The 21162-nt window shown below is 41.2% G+C and overlaps 1 protein-coding gene across 4 annotated transcripts in view; it reads right to left on the reverse strand.

Annotated features, from left to right (window-relative positions):
* TMEM154 (transmembrane protein 154) overlaps positions 1–21162 on the reverse strand; it is a 78677-nt gene that overhangs the window by 32802 nt on the left and 24713 nt on the right. The window contains exons 3-5 of one of the 4 annotated variants that reach the window (XM_073605219.1): positions 17342–17369; positions 14915–15000; positions 12308–12353 (exon numbers count right to left, since the gene is read on the reverse strand). In XM_073605219.1, the coding sequence (XP_073461320.1) occupies positions 12308–12353; positions 14915–15000; positions 17342–17369 (160 nt within the window). Of the gene's footprint in view, positions 1–12307; positions 12354–14910; positions 15001–17341; positions 17370–21162 lie in introns of all 4 variants that reach the window. The other 3 variants (XM_073605227.1, XM_073605207.1, XM_073605236.1) reach the window with 3 other exon arrangements.

The following is a 21162-nucleotide window of genomic DNA, read 5'->3' on the forward strand; positions in this document are numbered from 1 at the left end:
TGAAATGAACAAGATGTGCTTTAACTACAGACTTTCAGCTTTAATTTGAGGATATTTACATCCAAATCAGGTGAACGGTGTAGGAATTACAACAGTTTGTATATGTGCCTCACACTTTTTAAGGGACCAAAAGTAATGGGACAATTGGCTGCTCAGCTGTTCCATGGCCAGGTGTGTGTTATTCTCTCATTATCCCATTTACAAGGAGCAGATAAAAGGTCCAGAGTTCATTTCAAGTGTGCTATTTGCATGTGCTATTTGCATTTGGAATCTGTTGCTGTCAACTCTCAATATGAGATCCAAAGAGCTGTCACTATCAGTGAAGCAAGCCATCATTAGGCTGAAAAAATAAAAACAAACCCACCAGAGAGATAGCAAAAACATTAGGTGTGGCCAAATCAACGGTTTGGAACATCCTTAAAAAGAAAGAACACACCGGTGAGCTCAGCACCAAAAGTCCTGGAAGAACACGGAAAACAACTGTGGTGGATGACCGAAGAATTCTTTCCCTGGTGAAGAAAACAACCTTCACAACAGTTGGCCAGATCAAGAACACTCTCCAGGAGGTAGGTGCATGTGTGTCAAAGTCAACAATCAAGAGAAGACTTCACCAGAGTGAATACAGAGGGTTCACCACAAGATGTAAACCATTGGTGAGCCTCAAAAACAGGAAGGCCAGATTAGAGTTTGCCAAACAACATCTAAAAAAAGCCTTCACAGTTCTGGAACAACATCCTATGGACAGATGAGACCAAGATTAACTTGTACCAGAGCGATGGGAAGAGAAGAGTATGGAGAAGGAAAGGAACTGCTCATGATCCAAAGCATACCACCTCATCAGTGAAGCATGGTGGTGGTAGTGTTATGGCGTGGGCATGTATGGCTGCCAATGGAACTGGTTCTCTTGTATTTATTGATGATGTGACTGCTGACAAAAGCAGCAGGATGAATTCTGAAGTGTTTCGGGCAATATTATCTGCTCATATACAGCAAAATGCTTCAGAACTCATTGGATGGCGCTTCACAGTGCAGATGGACAATGACCCGAAGCATACTGCGAAAACAACCAAAGAGTTTTTAAGGGAAAGAAGTGGAATGTTATGCAATGGCCAAGTCAATCACCTGACCTGAATCCGATTGAGCATGCATTTCACTTGCTGAAGACAAAATTGAAGGGAAAATGCCCCAAGAACAAGCAGGAACTGAAGACAGTTGCAGTAAAAGCCTGGCAGAGCATCACCAGGGATGAAACCTAGCGTCTGGTGATGTCTATGTGTTCCAGACTTCAGGATATAATTGACTGCAAAGTATTTGCAACCAAGTTTGATGGATGATTGTTAATCTGTCCCATTACTTTTGGTCCCTTAAAAAGTGGGAAGCACATATACAAACTGTTGTAATTCCTACACCGTTCACCTGATTTGGATGTAAATACCCTCAAATTAAAGCTGAAAGTCTGCAGTTAAAGCACATCTTGTTCGTTTCATTTCAAATCCATTGTGGTGGTGTATAGAGCCAAAAAGATTAGAATTGTGTCGATGTCCCAATATTTATGGACCTGACTGTAGCTGCGTGCAGGGATGGGCATATGTTATTTTGTACTCTTAGGTCCCAGTTCAATTTAGATCAGTATGAATTTTATACTGTATAAATGTCTAATTGTACAGTTACTCCAGGGACGATGAAAAGAAAGCAATATGTATATGCCAAAAAGCAACTACCAGGTTATGGATCCTATGGCAAATTAGTTAAACATATGTGATAAAGGTAATATAGCAGTAGAAGTGGTCAGTCTACTACCAGCCCAGAATGTCACTGGTTTGCCTTTTTCACTTATGATAAAGTAGACTGGAGACAGGAGACAGATAAGGTTTTAATAGGAAAGTTGGGACTCGTTGTTTCACAGGATCAATGTACTCCATGGAAGGCTGGCTGGTAGAAATGTGGAATGTGTGGAAGGACTTAACTGTTCTGAAAAGACATTGTCCTGCCTCACTGAAGTTTTTGAGCTTCGTCAAAGCTTAAAAAAATGCTTGTGTGAATAATTTTATTTTTACGTCAATATAAAAATCCACTGCAACACGTTAATGAGAATGCTAACACCCACAAGGTGTTTCTTCAGTGTTAACTGTGATATTCCTAGCCTTCTACTTGCCTGGCCCAGCCATTCCTTTGCCATCAGAATATCTTAAAATGCTTGTTTAAACCATATGGGGGGTTAACAAGCGTCAACAAACTTTTTTTTATTCTAATGCCGCGTACACACAAGCGGACTTTTCGAGCGGACTGGTCCGACGCCTAGATCCGGCGGACAATCTGACCGTGTATGGGCTCCATCGGACCTGCAGCAGACTTTTTTGGTCGAAAATATGACGGACTTTAGATTTGGAACATGTTTCAAATTTGTCCGACGGACTCGAGTCCGGTAGAAAAATCCGCTCGTCTGTATGCTAGTCCGACGGACGAAAACCAACGCTAGGGCAGCTATTGGCTACTGGCTATCAACTTCCTTATTTAAGTCCGGTCGTACGTCATCACGTACGAATCCGTCAGACTTTGGTGTGATCGTGTGTAGGCAAGTCCGTTGGTTAGAAAGTCTGTCGAAAGTCCGTTGGAAAGACTGTCGGACCTTTGTTGCCGCAAAGTCCGCCCGTGTGTACAGGGCATAACACACGTAAGTACTGTATGAACTATAATTTTACTTTTGCTGACGCATCATGGCAGCACACACTGGGTTGTGAGTCCGCCCCCACAACCTAACAGGATTGGTTAGCTACACCTCACTTTATTCTGTTTTTTATTATCACCTGATAAGATTGGATGGATATCGCACACCTCTTACCGCATTCGCCCCAGTCAGGTTCAAGCCTCTCCTGGGTGGAAGTCGCTCCTGTATAGTCTCTAAAGGAGCTTTATGGAGCGAGCCCCAATCTGGTTGTCTTGGGGGGATTTACTTTTTTTCTGGCATTAGTAAGCTTTAAATAAGCTTCATATTTTGCAGTGGTCTCTTACCTTCGTTTCTGCACAATGTTGTCTCCTTCTGTTTTTTTTCCACTCTTTTCTGTGGCCATGCTGAGCGTTATTGTCCCACAGGCAGTGGGATCAGTATCAAACATGGCGGCTGCGTCCATCGTCGCATGCCGCGAATGCGCAAAAGGAAGTGAGGCATCCAGGAGCCATCCAAGATGGCACAGGCTCCGGCAGACCGCTTCTGTGCATGTGCGGTGACATAATTTCTGCCGCGATGGCGGCAGTGGATTTAAAATGCCAGTTCTCCTGTCTGTGCAGACTGGATGCCTCTGCTGCACAGGAGACTGGAGTTTTTTCTCTAGGAAGGTATCTTGCACCTTCTGTGATCTCTCCCTGTATATAAGAGTATTTACTTATATTTTTTTTAACTTTCTACCATCCTGTTTCAGCCTACCTGTCTGCTGTTGCACTGCTCATGAGACCACTGCCCAGGTAGACCACCCTCAGCATAAAAGGTAAGAGGCTGTCCTACTTTGATGGTAGGTATTGAAGAGAGAAAAAGAGAGCATAACCACTAACGCTGCGATTTCTGGCAGCCCTACCAGGTCAAGATCCGCAACATCAAGACATAAAGACCACTCAGGACCACTCAAGCCATGCCTCAAGCCATAGAAGATCTAGGAGAAGCCGATCAAGATCATCATCCAATCATTGCCACTCACATCAGATGTAAAGCCTCCAGTCAATACTATTGGCTAAACATAAAAGATTTGATGCTGTCTGTAGATTCCTCCGTTTCTCCGTAAGTTCCTCCATTTCTCAGTCAACCACCAGCACTTCCAGTTTCAATGCCTGCCATTCCGCATTTCTTCTGCTCCCAGAACCTTTACCAAAATTCTACTACCCGTGATCACATATCTCAGGAGAAGGGGATTAGGGTAACATCATTACCTAGACGACATCCTGCTTTTGGCGGACAGCCGAGAAACCTTGCTCCATCATCAGAAGATACTACTCACGACACTTCAAAAATTCAGCTGGTTAATCAACTGGGAAAAAAGCAACCTTCAGCCCACACAGAATATGATCTTTCTGGGGGCAGAACTAAATACCAAGGCAAACAAAGTGCAGCTTCCTCGGGAGCAGATAATTCCCTTAGTTCAGAAAATGAAGAAGTTAATGTCAGCAATGTCTCTGCCAGCCATAATTTGTCTAAGCATCCTGGGGTCCATGTCTGCCACTCTTCCAATGATCCAGTGGGCTCAAAGGCACATGAGAGTGTTGCAGAACTGCAGCGGTGAGATGGAGTATCAAGGCGTGGCGTCTGCGATTTTGTGGTGTGACATCCATATCTGTATGGATGTCACACCACTTCCTCAAACTCAACTTGTCCAAAACCGAGCTTATAATATTTCATCCCCCACATTCCTCTTCCCCCGACTTCTCTGTCAAGAGCAATGGCAAAACCATCCACCCGTCCCCACATGTCAGGGTACTAGGTGTTATCCTGGATTCTGAACTCTCCTTTCAGCCCCACATCCAATCACTTTCCAAAGCTTGCCGCCTCAACCTCCGTAACATCTCTAAACTACGTCCCTTTCTAACCAATGAAACCACAAAGCTCCTGATTCACTCCCTGGTTATCTCTCGCCTTGACTACTGCAACTCACTCCTCATTGGCTTACCTTTAAACAGACTATCCCCCCTTCAGTCCATCATGAATGCTGCTGCCAGACTCATCCACCTTACAAACCGCTCAGTGTCTGCTACCCCTCTCTGCCAATCCCTCCATTGGCTACCACTCGCCCAACGAATTAAATTCAAAATACTAACAATAAGTTACAAAGCCATCCACAACTCTGCCCCCAGCTACATCACTAACCTAGTCTCAAAATACCAACCTAATCGCCATCTCCGTTCCTCCCAAGACCTCCTGCTCTCTAGCTCCCTCATCACCTCCTCCCATATCCGCCTCCAGGACTTCTCCCGAGCCTCGCCCATCCTCTGGAATTCCCTACCCCAATCTGTCAGACTGTCTCCAACTTTATCCACTTTTAGGCGATCCCTGAAAACTTTCCTCTTCAGAGAAGCCTATCCTGCCTCCATCTAACAACTGCACTATTTTCTCCATTAGCTCATCCCCCACAGCTATTACCCTTTTGTATCACTTGACCCTCCCTCCTAGATTGTAAGCTCTAACGAGCAGGGCCCTCTGATTCCTCCTGTATTGAATTGTATTGTACTTGTACTGTCTGCCCTAATGTTGTAAAGCGCTGCGTAAACTGTCGGCGCTATATAAATCCTGTATAATAATAATAATAGTTGTTCAGTTCATGAAAGCATGCTTAAAAATCAGGCCTCCAAGAAGGCCAACATTTCCAGCACTGGCTCTCTCAATAGTGTTGAATGGACTGTCAAGTTCCCCTTTTCATCCAAACAATTCTATTTCATTTTGGAACCTAACACTAAAGCTAACCTTCCTCATCGCCATTACCTCAGCTAAAAGAGTTTCATAGATGCAAGCATTGATGATAACTGAAACCTACATGTTTTTTTACCCTGACAGAGTGGTGCTAAGACCTTCATAATGTTTTATTCCAAAGGTGGCAACGGCATTCCATTACAACCAAGATATCAGTCTCCCGACTTTTACCAATGATCAAGTTAAATCACATGCCTTGGATGTAAAATCCACTATTAGCTACAGCCTCCTTTAGAAAGTTGGACAACCTCTTGGTGATTCCTCATGGGAACAGAAAGGGACAGACGGCAGCACCACGCACTATTGCATCGTGGCTAGTCAAGCCTATCAGGAAAGCTTTCACCATTCAACTGCTTCCGGTACTCAAGGGCATTAAAGCTCTTTCAACTAGGGCAGTGGCAACTTCATGGGCAACGTATTGCAAGGTTTTCGCCAGAGACGATTTGCAGAGCAGCTACCTGGTCACCCAGACACACATTCATGTCCCACTATGGGGTGGATTTTGCTCAATTAACAATGGTGGAGTTCGAAAGAACTGTTAATCGAGACAATTCTTCAGCTACATGTTAAATAAATACTACCTTTTTTTTACACCCACCCGACTGGCGAGTTATTTCCCAGTGTGTGTTGCCATGATGCATTAGAAAAACAGAAAATTGTATACTCACCTTTCCAGTGGCGTAACTAGAACCTTCAGGGCCCTGGTGCAAGAAAGGGCCCCCTCTGACCCCCAGCTGGGGCCCTTCCCTCCGAGCCCAGTGGTGGAGACGCCAAGGCCCGGTCGCAAGTGCGACGTTTGTGACCCTGGTAGTTCTGCCACTGGCGTCTGTTTTTGTTTTTTTTTAGATTTCTATCATTTATTTTTTTTACAATATTTTTAAAAAATATTTTTTACAATTTTTTTAGGAGTTCCATTGGGGGGGGACTTTGGTGAGATATCAACTGTCTAAGCAGACCTCTGATGTTTCACCTTTGAGACCGAGAAAGAAGATTGAGAACACAGCCTCAGCTGCACAGAATAAATGGACAAGAATAGCTCTTTATAGAGCTGCCCCTTCATTCGCAAACTGAATAAATACAGTTTACTATGTTTCAGTTATGAATGGACTGAGTCCATGATCAGTATGGATCACCGACTCTCCAGGAGAGAGGGGAACTCTGTGGAGCTGTGGGGACAAGTGGAGGAGCCAGGAGAGAGCACAGGGGGGCCAGGAAAAAGTACAGGGGGGCTGGAGAGCACACAGGGGGGCAGCAGAAAGAAGCTGCATGGAAGGAGCCGTGGGGGCGGCTGCATATAGAGGAGCTGATCTCTCTATTTCCCCCACTTCTCCTCTCACTCCCGCATGCTTTCAGCAGCTGCCGGAGTTTAATAGAGAGAGATGAGTTTCTCTGTATCAGTGTTTCTCAACATTTTACCAGTCAAGGCGCAAAATATTGCCTCTTCATTGCCTGTCAAATGCCTCTAAAAAACGATCTGAGCCTGCATTGCTTTTCAGAGGAATGGTATTTTCTTGTTGGTATTATGAACCTGCCCTAAAAAAAAAATCAGTTTTGATCATAAAGAAAAAGGGTGTCAGGATTAAAAGTAATGTGTATACATACACATGCATGTAAACACACATGTACTCACATACATATAAATACACATGCACACATATAAACATACACACATGCACACACACATATAAAACACACACAAATAAACATACATACACCTAAATGCACACACACATATAAAACACACACGTGCACACAAACAAGCATGCACACACACACACACACATATAAACATACACACATGCGAACACATAAATGCACACACACACACACATATAAAAACACACACGTGCACTCACACAAACATACACACACATATAAACATATACACATGCGCACACACACATATAAAACACACACACATGCACACACCCAAACACACAGACACACACATATAAACAAACATATATAGATATCCTTTTTAAAAATCGGCAGCTGCAGCACTGTACCATCGCTCTCCATGCCGGGTACTACACTGTAGGGGGAGGCAGGGAGCGCAGCACACACTGTGCTAGATACCTCTCCCTTGCTTTCACTTTCAGAACAAAACACAGCATGACCGAGCTCCTGCACTGCCGATTTACGCATCAGCTGAGGATCGGGGAACTCAGTCCCATATGCAGCCACCGCTCGAGGAGGGGCACACAGGCCCCCTGCAGCATGGGGCCCAGTCGCAATGGAGACTTTTGTGACCCCTATACTTCCGCCCCTGCACCTTTCTGTAATTTTCCTTTCCTGACGCATCTTCATGGAAGCACACAGCAACCTGCCCTTTCTTTATTAGTTGATAGTTCCAGAGAATGAAGCTGGTGTCTCAAATTTATAGCTAACCAATCCTGTCAGGTTGTGGGGCGGAGTCACAACCGAGTGTGTGCTGCCATGAAGATGCGTCAGGAAAGGAAAATTACGGAAAGGTGTGTATACAATTTTCCATTTTTTTACCATGTACTCATTAAGGTTGGAAAAAAAACTGGCTACAAACAAAGCCTTACTTTTTGCATTATTGCACACAATGACCAGTGTCTCACCTTGGCAGAAATGACTTGATTTCCAGGGACAATGCAAGTTTTTAGAGGACTGTCATTGAGATTTTTGCCTCTAGACATGCAATTTCTAACTATGACTACATTTTTAATAAAATCTTTTTTTGTACAAATGTTACATTTATTCATTACCATTGCCATATATCATCTTGTCTAAGAACAAGTTTAGGAAGAAAAGATGTTGGAGGTATAGTGTAGTAAATGACACTTACCTCCCTGTTCCTTTTCCAGAGATTTATTGTACAAAGTGCAATTCCCTGTCAGCTGTGCTCCCCAATCTACTGCCCTTTACAGGCAGATAATTACATGTCAACTCCATAGATGTCTATTGGGATTTCACTGATAGCTGGGTCATCACAAAGCAGCAGACAAGGGAGCACAGGTGCCTTGAGCTGCTCTTTGAAGGTCTTTAGATTGGCAGCACTAAATCTCCAACATACAAATAATCCGGAGATCTTTTATTCCTGGACCTGCATTAAAATTAATATTTTTAACGGCTTCAGCCCCAGAAGATTTTACCCCCTTCCTGACCAGAGCACTTTTTACAATTTGGCACTGCTTCGCTTTAAGTGACAATTGAGCGGTCGTTCGACGCTGTACCCAAACGATATTTGCGTCTTTTTTTCCCACAAATAGAGCTTTCTTTTGGTGGTATTTGACCTTTATTTTTTGCGCTATAAACAAAAAAAAGAGTGACATTTTTGAAGAAAAAAAAATATATATATTTTTTACTTTTTGCTATAATAAATAGCCCCACAAGTTTTTTTTTTAAAAAATAATTTCGGCCAATATATATTCTTCCACATATTTTTTGTAAAAAAAAATAAATAAAATTGCAATAAGTGTATATTGATTGTTTTATGCAAAAGTTATAGCGTCTGCAAGCTATGGGAAAGATTTATGACTTTTTTATGGCATTTTTATTATTTTTTTTTACTAGTAATTGTTGGTGATCTGCGATTTTTAGCGGTACTGCGACATACAGAGCGGAGACTTTTGACACTTTTTTGGGACCAATGGCATTTATACAGCGATCAGTGCTATAAAAATGCACTGATTACTGTGTAAATGTCACTGGCAGGGAAGGGGTTAACACTAGGTGGCGATCAAGGGGTTAAATGTGTGTTCCCTCAGCATGTTCTAACTGTGTGGGGATGGGAGTGACTAGGAGAGGAGCCATACTGTTTTTCCTACTTAGTAGGAACAAACGATATGGCTCCTCTCCTCTGACAGCACAGAGATTTGTGCGTTTACAAACACACAGATCCCCGTACTGGTGCTCGTGCACCTGATCGCATGTAGCCAGTGGCGTTCGTGCCCGCCAGCCACGTGCACCAGTTCCCCCGCCATGCAGCGGGCACGCGCACGCCCTCTGGTGGCTGAAAACGGGTAGGACATTCCCGTACGGGATTTCGTCCAGGAGAGCCATTGTGCCACAGTATATCTGCGTGACACGGTTGGCAAGTGGTTAAAGAACAATATTTAAGCTTCAATAAATAAAAAGAATGCCATGAGATGCATGGTGCTATGGTACTTCTAGACAGCCTCAGTAACTAGTTTTTGTACATTGTTTTAGCATTGCCTTGGACAAGTATTTTTAAATATTAATTGGGTGTTTGGTCCTAGGCATCAAGTCAAAAGGTGCTAAGACATGCCAGCTAAATAGCAATGTACCCCTTCAAATTAAAAATGAAAATATTGACAACTATGGTACTCTGTCAATTAATGTCCTGTTCTGCAGTACGCTCTCCACTAGCTTTCCTTTAATGTTTATATTTTAACTTATAAACCATAGTCACTTAGACAACACACTACCCTAGGAACACACAACTGATTTCTCACTTTGCGCAAGTCTCGCCCTTTTCGTTACATGATTATTCGTGCAAAAACAAAACAAGATTGTGATACTGGACTACTTGAGGCAGGATGCTGCCTGCTTTACATGCAGAATTACTAATGAATATAAAGAACACAAAATAAAAGGGATACAATTTTATACTTCCTGAGCTACAAAATGTCTTGTGATCTCTCTCAATAGCTTTTGCACATCCTTCCCATTATAGTTATGCTGCTGCGTGCAGCAATTACCTTTAAATGTCTAGAGGCAGTTAGACTTGGGAAAAATAAAGATAAAGGTAACCCCACTTTAGATATCAAATCCAGTGATTTTCACCCATCACATCTTCAGGTAGCCATTTGATTTAAAGTTGTGTTAATTAGCTGTAATTTTTTAAGTAATTTTATTTTTATTTATAATTTAAAGGGATAATAAAGGCAGATTTTTTTTTTGTTTAAAAATAAAAAACATTACATACTTACCATACCATGCAATTTGGTGGAAGCATGTGAAGGTTGATGCACCATTTGATCTATATTTCACAGATGGATATGTTCACTATTATCATTTTTTATGGACTTATGCTTTATTGAATTTATATGACTGTCTTTATGAGGATGCAATCACAAAACACACTTAAAAGTGATATTCAAGGCTTTTGTTTTTTTTTTTAAATAACAATGATGTCATACTCACCTTCTCTGTGCAGTGGTTTTGCAGAGAGAAGTCCTGATCCTCCTCTTCGCGGGTCTTCCGCCGGCGCTCCTGGTCCTCCCTCCAGCGTAATGCCCCCATAGCAAGCAGCTGCACTGTGTGTCCTCTCAACCACGAAGCGCAGCTCAGCCCCGCCCCCACTCTCTCCTCATTGGCTCACTGGCTGTGATTGACAGTAGTGGGAGCCAATGGCTATCTCTGCTGACTCAGCCAATGAGGAGGGAGAGACCCGGGAGAGCTGAGGCTCTTGTGCACATTGCTGGACTGGGATTGGGCTCAGGTAAGTTTTTTTTTGGGGGGGGGGCTGCTGCACATTGAAGGTTTTTTACTTTCATGCATAGAATGCAGGAAGGTAAAGAATACCTTCAGCCTTTTTCAGCCACTTTAGCCCGGGTTCACACCTATGCGAATTAGATGCGGCTTACACCGCATCTAATTTGCAGGACATTTTAAAATACATTCATATGAATGCATCTGGTTCACATATGTGCGTTGCATTCGCACTGCACATTGCACAAAAAAGTGTGCATTTTTTTGGCATTGCGGTGCGAACTACAAGCCTATTATCTCCTATGGGAACGCATCTGATTCGCAGATGCATTGCGTTCTGAACAAGGATTTTCTACTTCTCCTCACTACACCTCCCCCTCTCCCCCTCCCTCTCCCTCCCCCTCTCCCTGCTCACTGATCCTGAGCTAAAACGCAATGATTCCTTTGAACAGGAGATTTTTATTTCCCCAGTGAAACCTGAGCTTCAATTCGCACCGCACATGTGTGAAACCGGGCTTAATCCCTAAAAATCGCTATAATTTTTAGCTGGTGGGAAAAGAAATAACACTTACATATGTTTAATGTGTATTAAAGCTATATTTGAAAAACAGAAACTGAATCATAGTATTCAATTATAATGTTTATTTTATCCACTGTTGTCTAATAAAGATTATATAGAAAATTTTAATGTGGCAAGGATAGGTGAGTTAAGAACCTAGTCCAGTCAGGTGGGTTAAGGTTAGAAGCCTAGCTTTTTCTAATGCCAACTTAAGGCCTCTTTCACAGGAACAATCCGTTCAGGTCCGCCTGTCAGTTTTTTAGGCGGACCTGAACGGACGCTCCATAGACCTCTATGGAGCGTCAGATGTCAGCGGTGACATGTCCGCTGACATCCGATCCGCTCCAATCCGAAAAAGTGTGACGGAGGAAAAACCTACTTTTCCATCCGTCCGCAGATTGCATTGAGTGAAGACGGACTCTACGGTCCATCTTCATCCGATCCCCCATAGGGGAGAGCAGTGCTCTGACAGGTCCGTCCCTGCACAGTGTGCAGCGACGGACCTGTCATCTGTCTGCTCGGCAGGGATCCATGGAGCGATCCGCCGCTGAGCAGAACGGGCTCTGTGTGAAAGAACCCTTACACCTTACTGATTTAGTCCCTATAAAGTCAGGAGCCCTCAAATGTAAAGCGCAAAAGAGTAAACAGACAGGACAAAAGCTGCAAATGGAGGCTTTGCTAAAGACTGATTGGCTGTGGGCAACCTATGTGACATCTGCCAGTCATTCTGAGCAAGCTTTTAGATATGCATGCACATATAAAGGGATCCTAATGTGCCATAACCATCAATGATATCTTCAGCTCAGATTATTTTAAGGGCATGTCTGTCTAGAGACATAGCCATCTAGTGGTAGCCAATTGTAAATGCATGTTACCTTGTGTTGAACTTATTTTCCTCTTCTAGTGTGGACAAGCGATGTTCTGTAATTAAATTTAAAAAAATTTAAACACTGGCATACAGAGAATTAGAAATATGCTAAGTATGCTGTGAGCATAGACATTGCTCATACTCAAATTTGTGAATTAAACAAACTAAAATATACAGTGAGTTAACAAGAATTGCATCTAGTTTATTATTATTTAATACACTGATGGGTCCAGGCCAGAGGAGCAAGGATCAAAACTTTGACATCCTGCTTCTGCTTTCCTGCTATACATACTCAGTCATTTGAAGTTTTGCAAGCTTTTGGCACTAGTGGCTTCACTGAACATTCCTATCACAATGGTGTCTACAGTAATATGGAAGTTCATATACTGACATTCCAGAGGACATTTCTATTTTTATATTTATCAGAAATGCTTTAAAAAAGCTAATTTGAGATGGGAGGGGATAGAAGGGACTTTATGTAATCAAGATAAGTCAGATAAGTTATATTCATACAAAACAGTTTACCAAACCCCTCCCCTTGCCCTGCTTATCAGATTTTGGAACAAAAATGGAAGTGTCCTTTGATATTGCTGCACATATACCAGATCAACCATTAAGTACGATGGTTACCTCTGTCTCCAGCTTGGTGCATGTTTCCAGAATGTAACTTTCTCCATGTAAAATGAGAACTGGCTAGTTGTGACACTAGTGTTATCCAGGGGTAAATAGTCAACTCTCAGTGAGAGCTGCTATGAAGTTGTGTCTATTAGCTATGTTATTACTAGACTTTTTAACCAGCTGCTTTGTGTTGAGTGTCTGTGACCATTCACTGTTGCCCTGCTGGGCAAGAAATACAAATGTGTTAGAGAGCCAGTCAGAAGACCCACCTCAAACTCTGTTGGAGAGCCACTGAGTACGTCCCCCTCACACTCCTTTGGAGACTCTTTTGGAGTACACCCCCAAAGAGCCAGTTAAAGAGCCAGTGAGTTCATTCACCTCAAACTCTGTTGGAGAGCTTGTGAGTATACCCCCTCAAACTGTTGGAGACCCAGTGAGTACCCAGGAGAGCCAATAAGTAAACAAACCTCAAAGCATGTTTGAGAGCCAGTGAGTAGAGCCACCTCAAATTCTGTTGAAGAGCAAATAAATAAACCCACCTCATATTCTGTTCGAGAGCCAATGAGTGAACTCACTTCAGACTCTGTTGGAGAACCATTGAGTACACTCACCTCAAACTTTGTTGGAGAGCTAATGAGTACATTAAATAGAATAAAGTGGTTCTAAAGGCTCAAGGTTTTTTACCTTCATGAATTCCATGCCAGGAGTGCCAGTAAGGGACCCAAGAAGAGGAGGATTGGGGCTGCTCTGTGCAATACCACTGCACAGAGCAGGTGAATATGACATGTTTGTTATTAAAAAAAAAAAACAAAAAAACAAAAGCTTTTAATATCACTTTAAGTGTGTTTTGCTATTGCATCCTCGTAATGACAAATCATATAAATTCAATAAATCATAAATCCATAAAAGTGATAATAGTGAACATATTCATCTGTGAGCTATAGATCCAATGGTGCATCACAGACGGATATGTGCACTATTATCACTTTTTATTGACTTATAATTTATTGAGTTTATATTATTGTCATTATGAGGAATACAATAGCGCAACACACTTAAAAGGAATTCAATTTATTTTGTACCAAGGGGTAAGGTATTTGTGAATGCAGCTGTTGTTTTTGTGTTCAGGGATTTGTGTGATACAAAGTATAGAATTTTAGCACCTAGCTCAATTTTTTAAGTTGTTTCAATGAGTATATCAACCTCAAACTCTGTTGGAGAGACACTGAGTACCATCCACCTCAGACACTGTTGAGTGGTGTCAAAGAACTCATTGTTTTGCATTTACTAAAAATTCTGCATTGTATCAAACCATAATGAGGACAGTATTCATAAGAAAATTATTGACCAGTATTATGATTATTTGAAGTACTTTTAATGAAATTCGTCTTTATTAATATTTTTCTACAATACATGTTTGGGAGGTTATGAACAACCTAAAACTAATATCATGCAGGGGTTGATAAGCTAAGGGGTTTGGGGACTCCTGGTCTATATGGTAAAATTTCATGAATAAATTGGTATATAAAAAAGAAATACCTAGCTGCAGTCTGCATCCAGTGTAGCACAAATGTGATAAACTGCATCATTTAATAAGCTTAATGAGTTGTGTACAGATGACAGATGTACTTTAATTACCCCTAACATGATAGTAATGTGTATGAACATTCACTTACTAGATAGATATATTGGAAATGTGTTTTTTTTTTTTTTGTTTTTTCTTCTGAGATTCAGGTTATGAATCGCCAGGAGCTACAAAGTGTTAAAGTTCTATGAGCAATAACTTGCCATAAAGAAAAGTACCTGCAGCACACCATGTTGTCCTATTATCTGACAAAGCAGAATTACAGGCCTCTGGAGAGATAAACAGTATAAAAACACATACCTAAGAGCCAAGAATTAAAATAATGTATCCATAGGAATCAATATGGAGGGTGAGAAGAATAGAGCACTCTGAGAGGACATGAAAAGTGGTTGAAATGTAAGACATACATACTATTTTTCTTTATGTTGTTCATCCATTTGTCAAGATCTTCCATCTCGATTTCCATTACTGATGGGGTATCTTCTTCAAAGATAGGGCTGGGACATGAAAATAAATAAAAAATGTGTTGATTCTGAATAATTCATAGAAATCGACACGGGTCTTGAAATTATTTCGTTTTATGTCTTATCAACTGTAGATGTTGCCTCAAGCAGAGGAAAAGATGCTTATTCAAGGAACTACAAGAGAAGAACTTTTAGCTGTACATGTGAAGATATACAAAGAGATGACCTTTTGGTGTTTTTTGCTTGTTTAGTAAACACCCACAACACTGTGTGATTTCGAGTGCATTCACATAATGCTATAGTGAAAAATGTAGCCTAAGACTAAAGAAAGTATTAGCTGATGCTGGACGTCCTATGGTCAGGAAATATCTGACTTGCTACAATTACTTATGCACACTGTGAGAAACTGACAGTGTGCAGTGAAATCAGAGTAATCAGGACAGGAGAGGAGACTGTACAACTGTGCAAGACTGCAGATAAGGCGGAGTTCAGCTGTAAGGCCCTATTCACACCTGCACATTCTGGGAACATGCGCAGTAACATGCAGAAATGTACTTTTTCCATGCACGTTCCTGGGACACGCGAAAAACACATGAAATACATGTGTCGTGTTTGCAGTGCCATTCATTCTTAATGGCACCCAAAATATGGCCAGGAAAAGCATGTTTTGTTGCATATTTTGTTGCATGTTTGACAATTGTGCGAAAACATGGGCGAAGCTCTACACCTGAAAAGTTTGCTTCTTTGGCACGTTTGTTACACATTGGGCAGCCTGGAAAGATGCGCAGGTGGAAATGAGGCCTAATGCCGCGTATACACGAGCGGAATTTCCGACAGAAAGAGTCCAATGGGAGCTTTTCATCGTCTATTCTGACCGTGTTTATGCCCCATCGGACTTTTTCTGTCGAAAATTCAGATGGACTTAGATAGAGAACATGTTCTATATTTTTCAGACGGAACAAATTACAATCGGAAAAACCGCTCGTCTGTATACTGTTCCGACGCACCAAAACAATGCATTTTCTAAAGCAAGTACGAGACGGAAGCTATTGGCCACTGGCTATTGAACTTCCGTTTTCTAGTCCCGTCGTACATGTTGTACGTCACCGTGTTCTAGACGGTCAGAATTTGGTGTGACTGTGTGTATGCAAGACAGCTTGAGCAGAATTCCATTGGAACTCCGTCTATTCCAACGGCAAAACCGGTCGTGTGTACATAAGAGAATTGATCAAATAAAAATGCTTGTTCATGCTCCAATAGGTGTGAATGGGGCCTAGAGAAAAGTAGGAGGGAACCCCCGATGCCACACATCCACGAGGTTGTGTGATGGTGATAGAGACAACCTCAGCATGGAATCCTGCCAGGCCACGTCTCCAACGCGTTTCACTCTGCCCCCCGCGTCGGAGCTTAGTCATGAGGATGGAGATCCCATGCTTGTGGGGGAATATAAAAACATCATTGGCAGTTGCTAATAAGGGCTGGCAGGTGTATGTAATTGATCATCCTGGGCTGTTAAGTGGGGGTGATGGAGCGGAGTGTGTAAAAAAGAAAAATAAGAAAAAGGAAAAGGGATGTGTGGGGAGTGAAAAATGTAAAGTGAAAATTAACATAAGACTGGAAAGTGGTAAAAATAAATAATAGGTAAAAATAAGATAATGATGAATGGTGCAAAATCTATAAAAAACTGGGGAAATGAAAATGGAAGTGAGAATGGGGATAAAAATACAAATAAAAATAGATCTAAAAAATATATATATATAAAATAAAAAAGTATAAAAAAAATGAATGAATTTTTAGAATAAAACATTTAAAAAACATATATAGATATAAATGTGAAAGATATAATAACAGAAAAATATAAAAATAAGAATGTGAAGAGAAAAAATAGAAGAAATGATGGTGTATGAAGAGGATGGTGAAAGATAAAAATGTGAATGGGGCCTAAATTCCATAACCATTTATTTAAAAAATAAAAACTTGTCTGCTCAGATGAACGACACTGCATGCGAAATGCATCTAAAATGCATGATGCAGGAAGTACCCCCCTAGGAAAAACATATAAAAACGCATGAAAACTAAATGAAACATACATGAAATGTCCACTTCAGAATGCAGGAAAAACCTGGATGTGTGGAGCAGCCCAGTGTTGGTAAAACAATCATTTGCAAGGTATATAAGGTACACGCCATAAACAAAGTACAACAGAAGGGAGAGGCTTTGCTGAGCATGACTGGAACCTGACACAAAACCTCTGGGCAAAGGAACAATTCCTGTTCTGTCTTGTAGAATACGAAAGGGTGGAGGACATAATACACAGGGAGTACATTCAAAGAGAGCCAATTCTTCCAACACATAACACACAATTCTTATTCACCTTTTAATATCTTCTTTTGGTGGGTCATCTGGAAATGGAAAAACATTTTTTTTAAAAAGATAACATTCAAAAAAATCAGAAACACAGAATAGTGATGGCAGAAAAAGGACCAAGTGGTCCATCAAAGCCATTTTTTTTTTAATTTTTCTGTCTATTTTATATTTTTTGTTTTACCTTTTTGTCTGAGTATAGATCTATGTTTGTCCCAAGCATGTTTTCATTCAGGTACTGTTGACTGACTCACTGCCTCTGCTGGAAGTCTACTAAAAGCATCAAATGCTCTTTTGGTAATACAATACTGCATTTTTCCATATTGCTATCCATATTTAATCACTTCCGGGCTGTACTATAGCTGAAAGATGGCTATAGAGCATTCCTCACAGAACCCTGCCTCCTGCGTGCCCCCTGGTGTGGGCATTGGGCGCGCTCCATGACCGCTGTGACTATGTCCCCAGCTGATCACAGATCGTGGTATCGGCCCAATCACAGTGGCCCTTTACCATGTGATCAGATGTGTCCAACAAAAGCTGATCACATTTAAACAGACTTGCCGTCATCAGTGCCCTGATTATCTGTGCAGCTTCATCAATGTCCATCAGTGCCACCTCATCAGTGTCCATCAGTGCTGCCTTATCAGTGCCACCTCATCAGTGCATATCAATGAAGTAAAAAAAAATACTTATTTGCAAAATTTTAAACTAAGAAAACATTTTGCTTTGTTTTCAAAACCCCAGTGGTAATTAAATTCCACCAAAAGAAAGTTCTATCTGTCTCAAAAAAATGATAAAAATTTCATTTGGGTACAGTGTTGCATGACAGCGTAATTGTCATTCAAAATGCGACAGCACTGAAAACTGAAAATTGGCCTGGGCAGGAAGGGGGTGAAAATGCCCTGTATTGAAGTGGTTAAAACGCTTCTAAACACAAACACGGCAAAACGCCCGCCAAACGTGGCATGTAAACGCGGCAAAGTTAAATCGTTCAGGAGAGGTTGTAAAAACGTCCTGTGTACACGAAGCCTATCAGTAGTCAAAACAGGAAGTGAGAGAAAAACCCTCTAAAGTGAGGCAATCCCTTGTCACCAGGGTCACAGTGTCCCCATTGGAAGATATACTGACTATTCCTGTTTTTGGGACACTCCATAATTTAGGATTGGGGCTGACCTGAGGTCTGAAGTGCATTAGGGCTCATCTGAGGTCTGAGGACACAATCAAACCGACCTGAGATCTGAAGTGCATTAGAGCTCACCTGAGGTCTGAGGACACAATCAAACTGACCTGAGGACGCATCTGAGGTCTGAAGTGCATACGTGCACTGGGGCCGATTTAAGCTCTGAAGGTGCATAATTTGGGGCGGATCTGAAGTCTGAAGGTGCATACACCTGGTAATCACATTTTGCAACTATTGCGTTTAACTTTCCATTAATAGTACAACTATGAGCTTATGGCGTGCGTTTCTTCATTGGCAAATTAGTTGTCTGATGCTTGCAAAAATGGAGCTTTATGTGGAAAAAGTTGGTGACCCCTGTTTTAGAGACTATTTTTACTTCCTGCCTCATTTTTATTTCCCCTCTATTTCATTACTGCTTTCTCTCGATGAACAGAGGAAATCTCACAAATCTTGCACGGAAAAAGAAATTGTTAATGTACATATAAACAGTATCATGAAGTTTGCTATGATTTGTTATAGCAGCACAAATGGGTATATTTACCAGCAAGTAAAACTTAATACTCTCACGGTGGTGTATATAGTTGCTGTGACCTGTGTCCCAGCTAAGAGCTGACTTTTAGCATGAAAATGTTTTTTAAGGTAAGGTGATGAAATAAAGATAAGTACTGAATTTAAAATTAGACTTCAAACGCAAAGACAGCAATTCATGCAGGTATGTTTGGGAAAAGAGAAGCAAAAAAAAAAAAGGAATCGTTCGGTTAGAGGCCTTTTGTACTCGGACATAAAAAATGCAGCATTTGTTACCATGTAGCTTTTTTTTTTGTCCTGAACACAGGTACATTGTTGTCTATGGGACACACACACAGCTTTGCAAAGATCTGCAATGTAGAAAAGCAATCAGAGCTGTAAAAAAAAAATCCAAATAAGTCAGTGCTTAGAAGACAAAGGAAGCAGCTAGCACCAGAAAATAATATGCCCAATTCCCCTCAGTGTTACATAGTTACATAGTTAGTTAAGTTGAATAAAGACACCAGTCCATCCAGTTCAACCTGAGTGAGTGTGGGTGCATGTCTACAATCATCCCTATTTTTTTTTTTAATTTAAGGTACCCATATGGCGCCGCCAATTCATGCAGCACTCTGCACATACATCGTACACCCACATCGGTCCCTGATGTAACGCGTGGGAGGAGCTTAGGACGTTCAGTGCTGCAATACACCTGAAGGTTAACAGCAGCTGTTTCTCTATGGGAAACCTCGTCCACAGCGGCTGACTGCAATCTGCTTATTTTGCTTCTAATAGACCGGGAGTGTGTGAGTGTATCTCTTGTCCCTGTTTTGCTTATGTACTATCTAGTAAGTTCACTGCACAATGATCTATTTTTTTTTTTTGTTTGCTTTGCATAAAACCTTTATCCTGAGAGCCGAATCACCAGCAGTGTAATTGCTGAAGTGGGATGCAAGAAAAACTAAATATCCTGGTACAAACGATCTAACCCAGTGAGTCAATCAATCTGAATTAAGGGAAGGAACTGTTTAAAATTTTTTTTTTTTTTTTACTTTCTCCCACTATTTATCTCTGCCTGGACATTGTACTCAGAGTGTCATTATTATTTTATTTATACTCACCGTCACATCACCAATTTGAAGATTTATTTTGGCAATTTTAACACATGTATTAGCACCATAATTATTAATTTATTTTATTCACATGTATGCATTTTTTATTCCTGGATTTAAGCTTAGTCGCAGCAGCATATTGTGCACTATTTATTTAAAGCGCATCAATTTTATACTTAGCACATCGGTCCCTACCCTCAAGGAGCCCACAATCCAAGGTCCCCAACTTACATTCATATACTAGGGCCAATTTTGAACAGAAGCCAATTAACCTACCAGCATGTTTTTGGAGTGTGGGAGGAAACCCACGCAGGCACAGGGAGAACATGCAAACTCCAGACAGGTAATGTCGTGGTTGGGATTCGAACCAGCGACCCTTTTTACTGCTAGGCGAGAGTGCTACCCACTACACCACTGTGCTGCCCAGTGTATATAATGATATATGAGTGCACGCAGCACTAAACAAATTTTAACATCAAAATGATGTACCGTTAATTAGTTATAAGACCTCAGTGCAAATAAAAAAATATTAAACAGAACTAAATAATTCACAAGAAAAAAAATGTAAATGTGAAAAAATATTGCTGAAATATGACACCAATCAATAGTCCATATATCAATGTGTAATAAGTCCACCAATTCCTGAACATACGGTGCATAAATGCCTCCTTAGCTTCATTCAAGAATGCAAATTACAGTGTGAAAATTCACTGTGCCAAAACTACCACCAGCACTCCGCACTCACCAAAACATGTGGCTACCAAAAGTTATAAGCAGCAATAGCGATCTGTATTCACCCAGATAACAACAGCTCTCTCATGGATGTGGTCCCTTTAAATGGATCCACTGACCAGATCTTCACAGTCCAAGGTGCATGAATATAGAGTGTGGCTGTATGGGATAGATGCTTACCAAACCAAGCCAGATATAACTTCCATGGCGTAGTATTTATTTAAAATCCCCACATGCAGTATAAAACAGGTTAAAAACAAACAAAAATTCACCAGTGATTCATGTGGTGGAATGTCACCA

The sequence above is a fragment of the Aquarana catesbeiana genome, linkage group LG01, assembly GCF_042186555.1.
Source record: "Aquarana catesbeiana isolate 2022-GZ linkage group LG01, ASM4218655v1, whole genome shotgun sequence".
Classification (NCBI taxonomy): domain Eukaryota; kingdom Metazoa; phylum Chordata; class Amphibia; order Anura; family Ranidae; genus Aquarana; species Aquarana catesbeiana.